The sequence below is a fragment of the Somniosus microcephalus genome, chromosome 8 (assembly GCF_052327205.1).
Source record: "Somniosus microcephalus isolate GS21.2 chromosome 8, FLI_Smic_1.0, whole genome shotgun sequence".
NCBI classification, from domain to species: domain Eukaryota; kingdom Metazoa; phylum Chordata; class Chondrichthyes; order Squaliformes; family Somniosidae; genus Somniosus; species Somniosus microcephalus.
In genome coordinates, this window is record NC_140994.1 from 153,257,830 (window position 1) to 153,273,032 (window position 15,203).

Below are 15,203 nucleotides of genomic sequence, written 5' to 3' on the forward strand. Positions count from 1 at the left end.
TGTGAGGGAATGCAACATTTGTTTTTATTTTTCATCCAGATTTATTTACTTGGTAAAGTTGAATCCTGGCTAAAACTCTACAAAATGTCCAGCACCAGCCTAGAGTAGCTCTTCAGCTTCCAACACCATTGAATCTGTGGCCTCTACACCTTGCTCATTTAGCAGCAAATGTTGGTAAACTGTGCCATGACTTGAGGCTATGGAACCCTTGCAACCATTTGCGAATAGAAGAAAATAACTTTTGTACCCTACATTGGGGCTGAATTTGAACCCAGGGCCTGAGAAGTACATATTCTAAACTGTGGTGCTGTTCATTTAAAAGGAATAGATTTGAAGGGCATGATTTTTTTTTTCATTTTGTGATTTTCCTTTATTTTCTAGCAAACTTTGGCTTATTCTGAAAACTGCTCCTTTTTGGAGCTGGTACACTAGCTGCCAGTGAAGTTTATGGACAGCAGATGTGATAACTTCTGTAGCACAAACTTTGGGTGTTAAAGCATTGGAGTGAAGCTCCAGTCACTTCAATGGTATTGTTTGAATCTTGCCTCTACCAGACTGTGTACTGATGCATTGCAATTTGTATCAATGATGCAAATGTTATTTACATTGCGAATAAGTATCTGTATTCGGGCAGTGGTACACTTCTACGTAGATAAGGCCAATAAAATGTTTTTTTTTAAATAAAGGACTTTATCACATTGCTGCAAAAGCCCAGAAATCCCATTTGGTTGTTTCTAAAATATTTTGCTGTTGTCATTTCCTGCAGTTGTTTGGGAATGGGAGGGGAAGATACAATACCAGTGTGGTGGTGGTGTCCTACATTATGCCCTGCCTCTTGGGTTAGGTGGTGGTTATTGTAAGTATGGATACAAACTGGCCATTAATTTTGCCAGTGTAGAAGCTTAGGCAATCAGATACAGAGAAAAATACTCACCGCTTAAGTGCTGTGCATTGCAGCAGTGATTCTATAATTTGTGGAACAGTATTTTAACATGAGAATACTTTTACTCCAGATATTATACATGTGATGGTGATTGAAGTTAAACATTTTATATAATACTGAGTACATTCTAATGATTAAATTTGTCCTTAACTTTTGGTAATACTTAAGCTAGCTGTAGGAACTGAGGTTTTGAATTATCTGAAACGATTGTGAGGTAATGTCTGAAATTAATCATCCTTTCTACAGGAAATGGGGAGATGAAATCCAGATAAAATTTGATGGTAACCCTCTTAAACCAGAACCTTGTGTGTGCATTCACAGACTATTGCAATAGATGGCAGGTATCTCTGGAAATTTTACTTTCTGATGCAAGCCTAATTGTGGTTTGCAATTCATGTCAGTAAGATTTGACTTGGCCCCCACAAGCATATCTGTTTCTGCACAGTATTCCCTTAGTCAGCCCATGTGGACTGAATTAAGCAACTACAAATAAACGTAGAATTTGCTTATTTATATCTTTTGCCTTTTATTGGAGGTAGAGTTAGAAGTGAATACTGCTATTCAAATGATGAGTTATAATGCAATTTATCCACCTAACTCTTGTGCATTTACACCTGCATTTATTAAAGTGTGTTATTTGTCATTTGCCTTCCGGGCCTATATGGCTCAACTAAAGAAATAACTTTCATTTATATAGTGACTTCCACAACCTTAAGGCATCCTAAAGTTCTTTACAGCCAATTAAGTATTTTTGAAGTGTCATCATTCTTGTAATATAGAGAAACCGTAATGAGATAATGACCAGATAATTTTTTTTTTTGTGATGTTGGTTGTGGGATAAATGCTGGCCAGGATACTGGAAGAACGTTCCTGCTCTTTTTTCAGTAATGTTATAAGATCATTTTATGTCCGCCAGAGAGGGAAGATGGGACCTCGGTTTAATGGCCCATCCGAAAGATGGCACCTCCAACAGTGCAGCACTCCCTTAGTACTGCACTGAAGTGTCAGCCTGGATTATGTGCTGGAACATAAGAAATAGATGCAGGATTAGGCCATACAGCCCCTTCAATAAGGTCATGGCTGATCTTCTACATCAACTCCACTTTCCCGCCCAATCCCCACACCCCTTGATTCCCTTAGTGCCTAAAAATCTATCGATCTCCGGTCTCAGACTGGGACTTGAACCCAGAACCTTCTGACTCCGAGGTGAGATTGTTTACACTGAGCCGAAGCTGACGCCTGCGCTGCATTTAGCCACTGAGCAGCAGAGGAGAGAGCAGGCTTTCTCTTGCTGATAGAATGCATAGAAGATATGAAATGTACAATTTAACTTTAGTTAATTTTCTTGTATTTTTCTATTATACAATTTTTTTTTAAATCTTAAAAGCTGGACTTGCTGTAGGCTCAGTTGTAATCAAAGCTCTCTGTGGTAATGCTTATTCAATGATCTGCCCCTCCCCTATACATATTTTCCAGTTTACTCATAAGGGTGCTCCAGGTAAACTTAAAAATCATGACTGACAAATTACTTTCTGCATATATGTGAATCTAGAATACTATCAAAAGTTGACATGGCCTCAGAAAGCTGACTATTCCAGAACATCCCTGATTATAAACCTATAATATGTGCAATTTGTTCCATGGGCTTTGTAATTTAAGATGTGGGTATGCCCAATACTCCTTCACTTGTATTCAAGAAAAAAAGCATAAGTACATGGAGCCTGAAGGAGGTATTTCCCGAATACTTTAAGGCACTAAGGGGCCTCCAAGGTGGCCAAGATAGGGTCTTGAGCTGCAAAGCCAGTTTAGCCCGCCTTTACCGCAAGACGCCATCTTGGTAAAGGAGTTGAAGTGCATGCTAGGTACGGCCGCCCAGAGGATCATTAAGGGTCTGATTGAAAATTAAATTTTCTGCTAGTGATCATTAAAGAGGCGGCATGGCATTTTGGTGGCTCACGCTTCAATTAACGACTTCTCCTAACGATGACCAGCTGAACAGGGGTGAAGAAGTCGTTGCTGAGGATTTTGACCACTACTTAAAGCTATGCTCAGCATTCACTGTTAAATTGTTGCTGGAGGTTTGAAGAGAACTTTTGAGATACCTCAGTAGACTTTCTGGGACACTTTGTCCAGCTTTTACCAACACTCCAACATTTATTCTGGAAATTTTTTGAAGACTTCACCTAAAGAGAGTGAGTGCTGTGCTACTGTACCTTATTGGACGCCTTATAGTAGTCACCAGGAGAAAGGGAGTGCTTGGTCATAGGCATCTTGCTCGGGGTCCCCCTTGGTCTGGAGGAGGACATGAGGCCAGTCAGAGGAGCACCATCTACTTCAGAAGAGAGTGACAGGAGGGCGAGGTGGGCTCCTCCCCTTCCCCCTTCATCCAAGAACCTGTGTGCCCTCTCCCTCAGTCCCTGAGCCCATCCTGAAACGTTTTGTTGTGTGTCAGCCAGCACACTCCACACCTTTAGTGGAAGTGGGTGCGTGGAGGCTACATATACAGCTCCATGAAAATTGGTTCTAAACAGTGCTCGAGTGCTAAAGCTGCAGGTGTCTGTTTTTGCGTCTCCAGACACGTTTAAATCATGGAAATCATCATATAATCCCAAACCTGCAGGCTAAAACCAGACTTTCAAACAGGTGTGTTTTATTAGCACAGTGCCCACTTATAATGTTGCCATGCAGCGGTCTGGAGGTCCCACGCAGGCCACTCGCCGGCTTATCAATGGAAAATAACTGCGTGTGCATGAAATATTGAATGGCTTGTGCAGCCAAAGGGCCTGTGCACCAAAAAAAAAATTACAGGGAACATTCACAAAGAACCCCCCCAAATTATGAAGGCAGGGAATGGTCAATTTCTGGGGGTCCAGAAAATACAGAATTTTTACATTAAATTATATATTTGAGTTAAATTGATGCATTCTGGCTAATACTAAGCATGTTTAGACCTAGGCAGCAGCAGCATTTCTTCTTGTCTGGGCTGCCTTCCCTCTATTTATGTCATTACCTCTTAAAACATTGAATGGCATGGCTGATAAACTCCCATTTCTACGACTCCTGTGTAAACAAAATATTCCAGCCAAACTCTGGCCACAGGTTGTTCTGTGGTCATGCATAGAGCCTGAATATGAGCATCTTTTTCTGTAATGACAGTCATTTACTGGGCTTCCATGTGCTATCATGAATGAGTAGCCAGTGTCTTGCCACTCCTTGCATGTCCCCTATCTGCAAGAGCAGTCACCATATAACTAGCCGTTTCAAACCTTATGAGCTCATATAGCCTTCCTGTTCGCATCGCAGGAATCCCAGGAACAGTGGTTCAACTTCTGGCCACTTTCAACGCATTTAAAATATCTGATCACCTTGTCCACACATCTGACTTTTTTGCTTGGATGCCCCCCTCCAGCTGTGCCCAGGGCACTTTGAACAGTGGTTCATCCATGGGATGGTCTGAGGCATCTGGTATCTCACCCATGCAACAGCTACCAGTGTTCATGAGATCACTAAAATAATCAACACGTGCCTAAGTGATCTGAGTAGTCTAGCTTTTATGGAAGTTGACTCTCATTTCCCAATATCTATTTGTATGGTACCAGGGATGTTACAATAGCATTGCCTTGCGATCGGGAAGCGATCCTTGTGTCTTTGTACATGTATTTCTTCAATCTATCTGAAGACAGACTTAAATTAACACTAGTTGAGGCAAGGCTTGGTTCGAAGCTATGAAATTGCTTATTATTTGCAGTCAATGAGAAAACCTCAGTTATCTGAAATTAAAAACACCAAATGCTGGAAACAGCCAGCAGGTCAAACAGAATGTAAGGAGAGATAGCTGATGAAAGTTCATTAACCTGAAATGTTAACTCTGTTTCTCTGCACATGTTCTGCAGAATGTTTCCAAAATTTCTCTTTATTTCAGATTTCCAGCATCTACAGTATTTTTCTTCTGTCAAAGTTATCTGCCTTGTTTCAGGATTTAGAAAAACAGTTACTTTAAATATTGTTTTAAAGGCATTCTGTATTACAGCAAGTTTTTTTAAAAGTCTGAGACAATGAACTCGATTTTTTTCGGTTCGAGGCGGCTTGGGTGTGGGGCAGTTGCCTTCCGGGTTCCAGTCCCATCCCTGAAGACATCAGATGCACAAACATGATTTTACGTCAATTGACATTGTTAAGCCCACCCTGTGGGCTTGCCGGCTAATTAAGAGGAAGCCGGTGTCAGATGACGTCAGTTGATGACGCGTCATCTGCTGATTTTTTAAAGGGGCTACACTTTTTTTGACAGCTGATTTCTGTGTTTGTCGGTGTTTGCAGCACCTCAATGCTGTCAATCAATGTACAAAGGTGAGCTCTTGCACCCAGGCTCTCCAGTGACCCCCTCCTTAGGCTAGAACAGATGGCTGCTGCAGGTGAGGTTACAGAAGCGATCTGTCACTGGTGAGAGAGGTTCTCCCAATAAGGTGAGACTACATATACAAATCAAAACTTGTTACCTACAGAAAAGTCTAAATGCATTAAAAATGATTTTCCCAACATTTTCTTACCTCTGAAACTCACCAGTGCACCATTGGATCCTTCACACCACTTCTGCAGCTGTTATCAATGCAGAAACATTACAGTAGACCCACAGCGCACCTCACTTACCTGGCGTGGTGTCTGGACATCAGGAAGCCCGAAGTAGAGGTGTCAAAATTGCAAAAAGCCTCTTAACTGTCTGTTAGCCACTTAACTGCTCGTTGACAAGTTGTTATCATCCCATTCCCGCTGCTAGGTGTCGGGTCCATGCGCAAATCGGGGCCCCCGACAGTGGGTTTCCAACCCGCTGTCAATCTTTGCCATTTTTGCTGGATGACCCGTCCCCTGAGCGCCGGCAAAATTCCGGCCAATATATTCATATGCTAATGAGCTAACCTTGAGGTTGGTTCCTCATTGACTGTAAATAATCAATTCAGTGGCTTGTCTCCATAATTCATAAACCCCTTGTACCCATTTTGTTGGCCTTTTTTTACTCTGAGCAATCGAGAATAAAGCAGGGTTGCAACAGAACCAGCAGCTTAGCCAGAAAGACCCCAGAAAATGCAGGCTCAAAACGGCAGCATGCAGAGGAATTCTGTTTTAAATCAAGCAAGATGACTCGCTGAAGTAAGCTAGCACAGCATTTACATTATTTTCATCATAATATTACATGAAGATAATTTGTATTCATCAAACAGTGAATCTAATCCTAACTATTGCTCTGTACATTCATCTTACTGTGGAATTGAGCAGCTTGGTGTTTCAAACTAAGTCTTGCCTCACCAGTGTTAACCCAGTCCACCTTTGGAGAGTTTGAAGAAATACGTGCGTGAAAGACACGGATATCCAGTTTAGGTCATAAGGGGGTGTGATTGTTACATCCCTGAGCCCTACTATCATATAATTGATACAGGGTATTGTAAGCCAGATTTCATAAAATCTGCTCAGGCCACTTGGATTCATCGCTATTGGTTTCCTCTAAGAAGGTATCCACAGCAGACATGAACTCTTAACAGTAGCTCATTAATACACTAACTACCTACTCTCTCCTCACCCCTTTTGTTTGTTTTACTTGCAGAAATACATTATGCAATAAAACTTCATCCCCCCCCACCCCGCCCAAGTCCTTTCTGCAAAAAATGGTCAAAAAATCTTGAACCATGACGGTCATCCTCAAGTTGCTAAGAGTAGACAAAGTAATATTTACAATTCAGGCTCTCATTGCTACAATGTGCCACTGGATTAGCTGTTTTCCATTTACTGTGATATTTCACACTGGAGGTTACACTGGCTCTCCACCGTGCGCACCTGCCATTCCAAAAGAAAGAAATGGTCACTGTCAGACCATATCCTTCAAAATAGAGCTAATTTTAAGATTTAGAACTGCAAAGAATCGAAAGGAATACAGCCGAAATCAACATTACAGTACTTGCACAATGTCTGAAATATTGAGTCATTTCTCAATCTGATTTTTGATTAATGTAGCGGCCGTCTGTGTTCCATGCAGTGGCACCTTTCCACTGCGATGTGGAAACGGGTATGGGCACTCCAGGGTGAGGAAAGGCAGCAGCATAAATACACTCCCAGCGAGTTTTCCACATGCCAGATCAAAGCAGTCATTTTACACTTTGCATGTAAACATGTTTTAACCAATTTTTACCTTTTCCAGACAGAGTGGACTGTTTTTTCAGCATTTGAAATGCTTTTATTATAACATTTGAATTACATATCAAATTACTGTACTTGGTCTCCCAAACTATACTTAATGTGCACTTGCAAACTTTTCATTATGTCTAACATTTCAAAGATGGGAGATAATTAAGATGTAATGACTCCCTCCCAGAGATAGATAGGGTTTGAAAGGCCTCACTAATGTGTATATTCCCACTTGTATATTATTTTAACCCAAGCATCCAGACAAAAACAGCAACCCTGAATTTTCATGGGTTCTACCATTCTGCCCCCATAACTTCAGTTGGAGATCACTGGAACCGCCCCCCTGCCCCCTCCTCCCCCCCCCCAGAGAAACAGTGTAAAACAGCTGAAAATGGATATTTAAGCAGTTTTTCTGAGGTTCCTACAAAGTTACAGCAGGAGAATGAAGAACCCCCATGGAATTTATAACATGAAGTAAGACAGAGCTCCTTTATCAACTCAACCACCATATCTTATAAAGTGAGCCAATGTATAAGCCTGTCAAAGATGGCTTGCTTTCAATAAAATTCTGGAGGATATGGAATATTGAAATAACTTCAGTGTGTATAATTAAATCCTTGGGAAGCTTGTACAAAATGTATTTGATCGTACAGGCATACACAAATGGTATATTCACTATTGATCTTAAAAGGCTTTGTTTAGGCTGTACTAAAACATCAAAATTGTATGTTTCTGCTGCAGGTTACACCGGGTGGTAAGGCAGACCTAGCGAATGTTGGACTAGGGGATACTGTGCTGTCCATCGATGGTGAAAATACTGAAGGAATGACTCATCTGGAAGCGCAGAACAAAATCAAGGCCTGTGTAGGATTCCTGACTCTTTCCCTGGGGAAGTAAGTTTAAAGGAGAACATGGATGGGGGAATGTGACTTATAACCTTCATAAATACAATGGTGCTGATGTAAGAATGGCTGCTTCCTAGTTTAATCCTGTGGCCCGGCTGCAAACTGAGATAATTGTAATTTGATGTGAAGTATGTCATGTGGTATATGATGAATGACTCAGTTTTTTATATTTATAGTGGAGAACAAAGATTGTTTGCGTTCCTCTACTCAAAATGTGGAGGAGTTATAAGATAGTACATTGCATGAACTAGATAGCTCAAGTCCTTTTCCATTGAATTCTGACCAAAAAGTTTGGGATGGGGGTGGGGGGTGGCTGTGTTGCTTAGTGGATATATTTATGCTTCACAATTCATATTTATTTCAACATTGTTGCAGGCAAATATTTTGAAGTACTCTGTTACTTAAAGATGTTTTCATGCTTGTGTGTTTTGTTGTACTGCATTCTATAGTAGTGTTTGAAAAATTACTCTCTATTGTCCTTCTAATCGTAAAGCAGCAGGGGTGAAGATAATGGCCACAAACACTGATGTTGCTTTCTTCTTGTCTGCCACAAGATTTCCAGTACCTCATTTTGTAACTGAAGTGGTTTTGAGGTGATTCATATTTTTGTTCTGTGCTTGAATTATTTTAAGGGACTAAAAGCGACACATTTTGGTAGGAAGAATGAGGAGAGGCAATATGAACTAAATGGTACAATTTTAAAGGGGGTGTAGGAACAGAGAGACCTCGGTGTGTATGTACACAAATCTTAAGGAGGCAGGACAAGTTGAGAAGGTGCACATTTGGGATCCTTGGCTTTATTAATAGAGGCATAAAGTACAAAAGTAAGGAAGTTATACTAAACCTTTTCTGAAATACTGGTTAGGCCTCACTGAAGTATTGTGTCCAATTCTGGGCACCACACTTTAGGAAGGATGTCAAGGTCTTGGAGAGGGTGCAGAGGAGATTTACTAGAATGGTACCAGGGATGAGGGACTTGAGTTTGTGGAGAGACTGCAAAAGCTGGGGTTGTTCTCTTTGGAGCAGAGAAGGTTAAGAGGAAATTTGATAGTGGTGTTCAAAACAGTGGTTTTGATAGTGTAAATAAGGAGAAACTGTCCAGTGGCAGAAGGGTCAGTAACCAGAGGACACAGATTTAAGGTGATTGGCAAAAGAACCAGAGGGGACATGAGAAAACATTTTTTTACACAGCGAGTTGTTGTGATCTGGAATGCACTGCCTGAAAGGGTGGTGGAACCAGATTCAGTAGCAACAGTCAAAAGACAATTGGATAAATTCTTGAAGGGAAAAAAATATACAGGGCTATGGGGAAAGAGCAGGGGAGTGCATTTAATTGGATAACTCTACCAAAGAGCCGGCACAAACATGAAGTATGAAATGTACTGGCTACATACTTCCAGAATGGAAAGGGCGACAAACTGCTTATACTAGGGAGCTCTCTAAACTAATTTGGTATGGAGTGGAATAATCTTGAAGAAAAGTAAGAACTTCTGAAAAAGATTGGCCAGAGAAAATAAGGACTGGATTTTCTTGGGTCCCACCTGCACGGTGTGGGGGGACCCGGGAGATGGCGGGAAACCTGGAAGGTTGGGTTTCCCGGCACACTGTGGAGTGCGACATCCGGGGCGGGTTCCCCGCCCAGAAGTCAGCCTGGTTGACAGGCTGGCTTCCATTTGTGTGGGGAACTCCGAGAAGGAGGCCGCAGCAGCAGGTAAGTGCTGGGCGGGGGGCAGCCTTGTTGCAGCCCCGTGATCCCCGGTCACCTGCAGTAAAACCTGCAAAGCAGGTTGAAGTAGAGGCTTCAGGCCTCATTATCATATGTAAATGGCCAACCTGCCTGTTGGCAGCAGGTTGGCAGTCTGCCCGTCCCCCCCCACCCCGTCCCGCCTAAATGAAGGGTGAAAGTAGGCGGGTCGGGGTTCAGATTTTTTCAACTTTCACTTTCCCCCCACGTCTCTACTCTTACCTCCGAAAATTCTGTCCCAAGTGTTCAGCCATGGCTCCAAAGTAGTTTCAGGTTCCTCTGATGGCTCCAGTGAGTTTAGCTAATGAGCAGTGAGCTATACAGATCACCAGCACTCCTGTTTCAAATATGGTCGGTGCTATATATTAGAAGAAAAACTGCTGCTGCCCCCTTGCCATGAGGTGTTGCCAAGGGGGGGATATTAGCCACAGCTATTTGGGCACAATTCCCACCAAGGCATCCATGCCTTCAGGAAAGGAGGCAGAAACTTGGGGGAGGAAGTTGGGTGTGAGAAATTGTTTGCCTTTAGCCATGTTCCTGGCTTTTTTATTGATATTCTTGAAACAGAAATTTTAACAATTTCTTTTAAGTTTCTGATGCTGTACTACCTGATCATTACATTGGTAAAATGTATGACCCTCACACAAGTGGCCCCTGTGGGATTGACAATTTCAATTTTATGGGGCGAGATAACTGAATTAAATTGTAATCAACCTCTGATGTCATGTTATTGCACATCTGGGGACTGGAGCCAGTGACAGAATGTCGAGTGTGGTATGGGACATCTTTGAGACTCGTAACCTCCATGGGTGGGAACTTTTGTTTCAGAACAAATTGCTTATCCAAGCTTTTTGGCCATAGTTTGATTATTTAAATTGATTTATCCTGCAAACTTCTCCCACATTTTTGGGTTAAAGGAGCATTTCAAGTAATACTCTTTAATGTTTAATAACAATTTTCAACAGAAAACTAGAATTACAATTGTGCAGTTTCTGGCCAAACTACAAAAATTATATAGGGCCAGAACTTTGGCTCCCCACCGGTGAGTACGCGCTGGGTACTCATGCGTAGGCCCAACGAAAGTGCCGGTTTCATGCATGCACTGCGCATGCGCGGGAAACCGGAACTTCCGTTTCCTTAAAGGAAGGGGTTCACAAGTCGAACGTGTGCGCTGGAGAGGCAGCGCGTACGCCTGGAACTTCCAGTTTTTTTTGCTGGTTTCTCCGAGAGGGTAAGTCTCCAGGAGCTACGCTTTTAAAAAGCAGTCGCAAGGCCTGCTTTTAACAAGGTAAGTGGTGAATGAAGTAAAATTAAAACATTTTTTCCACAGGTTTATTATTTTTAAATACTTTAAAGAAAGGTAAGTTTATTTTTAGCCCTGTTAGAAACTGTAATTAATTTTTTCAAAAATATAAATTATTGTTTAAAATAGTTATTTTATGTAATTTATAGTTATTTTAAAAATGTGATTTTTAAAAAAAAAATTATTTGAAGTTTTATTTATGTTTTGGGGCTGAACTCTATTCATAAATTTGACAGGTCTTCCTGTGAAATCTATGAATACAGATTCCCTGCTACCATTGGCTCTCCATGGCCCACGTGATCCCAGGGGACGCTTCGAACTAACTGCACCCCTGGGATACGCAAGCACTGCGCGCTGGCAGTTGGAGGAGGCCCAGGATCGGAATCCCATGCGGGCCCACAGCACAACGGCCGGCGCACTAGGTAAGTGCAGGTCGGAGGCTTGCACCCGCGGGAAGCCCCCGACCCAAATTTCTGGGCCTAGATGTTTAAATATGAAGCACCTGTTTTTGTGGCAAGTGCATAGAAAATTAGGTATTAAAGGTACTTTTAATCTACTTAGTAGAAATTATTTTTAGACTGGACCAATGCATTTAGGGGGAATTTTAACCTTAAAAAAAAAAGGGTGGGTTGGGGGCGTGTGGGTAGTTAAAGTCTTAAAAACCTGAATCTCAACCAGAACCCACCTCCAACCTGGTTTTGACAGGGCGGGCAGCCAATCCACTGCCAAAAGGCGGGTCATCTAATTAAATATTATAATGAGGCTGTAAGCCTATGCTTTATGCTGCATTTGTATTTAACTTTAGCTGGTTGGGTTTTGCACACCTCGTGAAACCCGCCAGCTAATGCAAGAGGAGGACTGCTGGATCTAGGAGGCAAGTGTCTTTACACTTACCTCCTGGATTCAGGCTCCCTGCCTAACTCAGCCCCTGCAATCGTAGACCCCCTCAGACTCTGAACTCTCCCCCGCACCATCCCCCTCCCACCCCCAAACTCAGGCCACCAATCCCCACCACAAAGTGCCCCCTCCCCACTCCTCTGGCTGTCGATCAGTGCTGATACCCCAACCCTCCCTGTGCTCCTCCCATTCCCTGTTAAAATCAACAGGGCCTGCGGGAAACCCATTCTCCTGGATTTCCCGATCACCTCGGAGTCCCCAACCCACCTTCCGCATTAAAATTCAGTCCATCATATTAGCCCAGCAGTTCACCTATAGTCATAGGTTTAGTAACTGATTCTGAAAATAAATTGTGCTTGTTCCACTATGAACATGTTCTGTGTAATTTCAGCTGCAAATCTACAACTGGATGTTTAATAAAGTTTCTAAAATTGTAAGCTACACACACCCCTGTGGAGGTGTTTTTTTTAGCATATTTCTATGATGAGGTCATTGACATTATTGTACAGAATACAAGGGACTTCTGCCCAACGTGAAAGTTTTCTTTTTTTTTTAATCTAAAGAAACACCGGTGAAAGCCAGATGTAGATTTGCAGGTGAAGACCTGAAAGCTGGTTGATCGTGTTCTATCTTGTGTTGTCAGCTCGAGGTTGTCGAACCCTTTATATATCATAGAATAGAATACAGCTGAAGCACAAGAAAGAAAGCATCGTGATGTAACTGCCAATGCATTTCTGCTTTACCCCAGATGTTTACCTGGACTGTTCTCCTCCTACAGATTGCTGATTATGGGGTATTGATACCAGAAGCTCCTCAGTCCTTTGTTGAAATGACCATCCTAGATTTGGCCATGTGGACAGGAAGTATAGGTAGCTGATTTGACCACAGGGACCACCACACTCGAGCCTGCTTCTGTCTTCATGTGCTGGCCATTCATTTTTGTTTTTCCATCCTCTTTCCCTGCCCCCTCCCCAATCTGGGACACCCAAGGCCAGTTATAGCACTGACAGCAGACCAGAGATGATCTCAGTGGTACAATATCACCCCCCATTTACTAACTCAGCCATCAGGATCAAAGCTTCCAATGTTGGTAGAAATTAATTAACTTTTCATTTGGCCAATCGAAATTTGTTTTCTACTTTTCCAGTTCCTAATACTTCAGTTCAAATGATTGTAAAGAATTATTACTGCACAACTGAATAGAACAGAACATGACCTTTATTGAAGAGAATGCTACTTAAAGAATTATTGATACAAGCTTTAAGTTTATATAGTTCTCATTTAATTGTTTCATTGAAATGTATCCAATCTATTTTTGGAAACACAAACTACATTCTAGATTTCCCTTGAGCATTTGAGTAAATTTTGAAGTTTGAATTGTATGGAAGCCACACCTGTCCATTTAACCTTTTCAAACCGCCTTCACTGTGATTTGTTGCAAATGAATTGTGAAAACAATTTATTGGAGACTCGTGAAAGGAGTGCTGACAAATCTGAAAACGGGACTTGCATTAAGCCAAACAACTTATGAATGTAATACTTTAAGGCGAAGAGGACAAAGGTGAGGTAAAGTCAGGGCAAAGAAGACAAAAAGCAGCTTTAGAGGTTGTTAAGTATGTCCAGAGTGTAATAGCCTCAATTTATATTGTGTATTCCAAGCTCTGAGATGGCTAAAGGAGTTTTTCCAGAATTACTATGGTATAAATGCTCCACTGGGATGTTGGCAATTGTGTGAAATAGACATCTTTATCTATGTGATACAGAATCAATGTCAAATTGGCACTACAAAATTACAAAACAACCCTGTCAATACAAGAGTTTTCAAAGGTAAGGTGACTGTCTATCACTCCTAGAAAGTAATGCTTTCTTTATCCACTACAGGTGCCTAATTAAATCTTAATGTAATATGGGGAGCTGCTTTTAACCTTTACTGTTCAGTTGTCTAGATTGCTTTTTTATAGAATTATCAAAGAAATGTATAAAACTCAAAGCTAAATTGTAGCTATCCTTCTTTATCAAAATTCACTTAAATGCCAAGAGCCTTCCAGAACTTTCCACTTCATGAATAGTTTCTTTTGCCTGGTTGTTTTGAGTTCTGTGATAAACACTAAAAATAAATGGAGCTGCTCCAGTCCAAGTTGTTCTCCCATGAGTCCCACCCCTGTTGATGGTTTTCTCCTCCACCCTGTATTTGGCGCTCGCTATAGTTGCCAAATATAGTTGCAAGAGATCAGCTAGTACAAAGTATGTAATTTTTGCTTTGAAACTTACCCTGGAAAAAAAATTAAGCTCCTTCTTTGCCTTGTTTTTGATCAATTTGAGTTGCTTTCACTACTGAATTCCCAATCCCCTGGGAAACCACTTTGGTGTAAAGTCATTTTCTATCATTACCGAGAAGTACAGGATATGATGGATTTAAAACCAAGTCCTAGTATTCTCTGTATGGTGAGCAAAAATTGAAAGTTTCTAGATTCTAGGAGTCGAAATCTGCTACCTTCAGCAGAGAATGATGCCTCTGGAAACCTTTGGCATTTTTTTTCATTCCTGGTATGTAGGTGTGCTGGCAAGGCCAGCATTTATTGCCCATCCCTAGTTGCCCTTGAGAAGGTGGTGGTGAGCAGCCTTCTTGAACCGCTGCAGCCCGTGTGGTGAAGGTGCTCCCACAGTGCTGTTAGGGAGGAAGTGCCAGGATTTTGACCCAGTGACGACGAAGAAATGGCGAGATATTTCCAAGTCCGGATGGTGTGTGACTTGCAGGGGAACTTGCAGGTGATGGTGTTCCCATGCACCTGCTGCCCTTGTCTTTCTAGATGGTAGAGGTTGTGGGTGTGGGAGGTGCTGCCGAAGAAGTCTTGGTGAGTTGCTGCAGTGCATCTTCTAGATGGTACACATCTAGATGGTGGAGGGAGTGAATGTTTAAGGTGGCAGATGGGGTGCCGATCAAGCGGGCTGCTTTGTCCTGGATGGTGTCGAGCTTCTTGTGTTGTTGGAGCTGCACTCATCCAAGCAAGTGGAAATTATTCCATCACACTCCTGACTTGTGACTTGTAGATGGTGGAAAGGCTTTGGGGAGTCAGGAGGTGAGACACTTGCCACAGAATACCCAGCTTTTGACCTGCTCTTGTAGCCACAGTATTTATGTGGCAGGTCCAGTTTAAATTTCTGGTCAATGGTGACCCCCCAGGATGTTGATGGTGGGGGATTCGGTGATGGTAATGCCATTGAATGTCAAGGGGC

At 42.0% G+C, this 15,203-nt stretch overlaps 1 protein-coding gene across 5 annotated transcripts in view; it reads left to right on the forward strand.

Moving 5' to 3' along the window:
* pdlim7 (PDZ and LIM domain 7) overlaps positions 1–15,203 on the forward strand; it is a 166,629-nt gene that overhangs the window by 31,818 nt on the left and 119,608 nt on the right. For all 5 annotated transcript variants that reach the window (XM_085995255.1, XM_085995257.1, XM_085995259.1 and 2 more), the window contains exon 2: positions 7,859–8,010. In XM_085995255.1, coding sequence (XP_085851381.1) covers positions 7,859–8,010 — 152 coding nt within the window. The remainder of the gene's footprint in view (positions 1–7,858; positions 8,011–15,203) is intronic.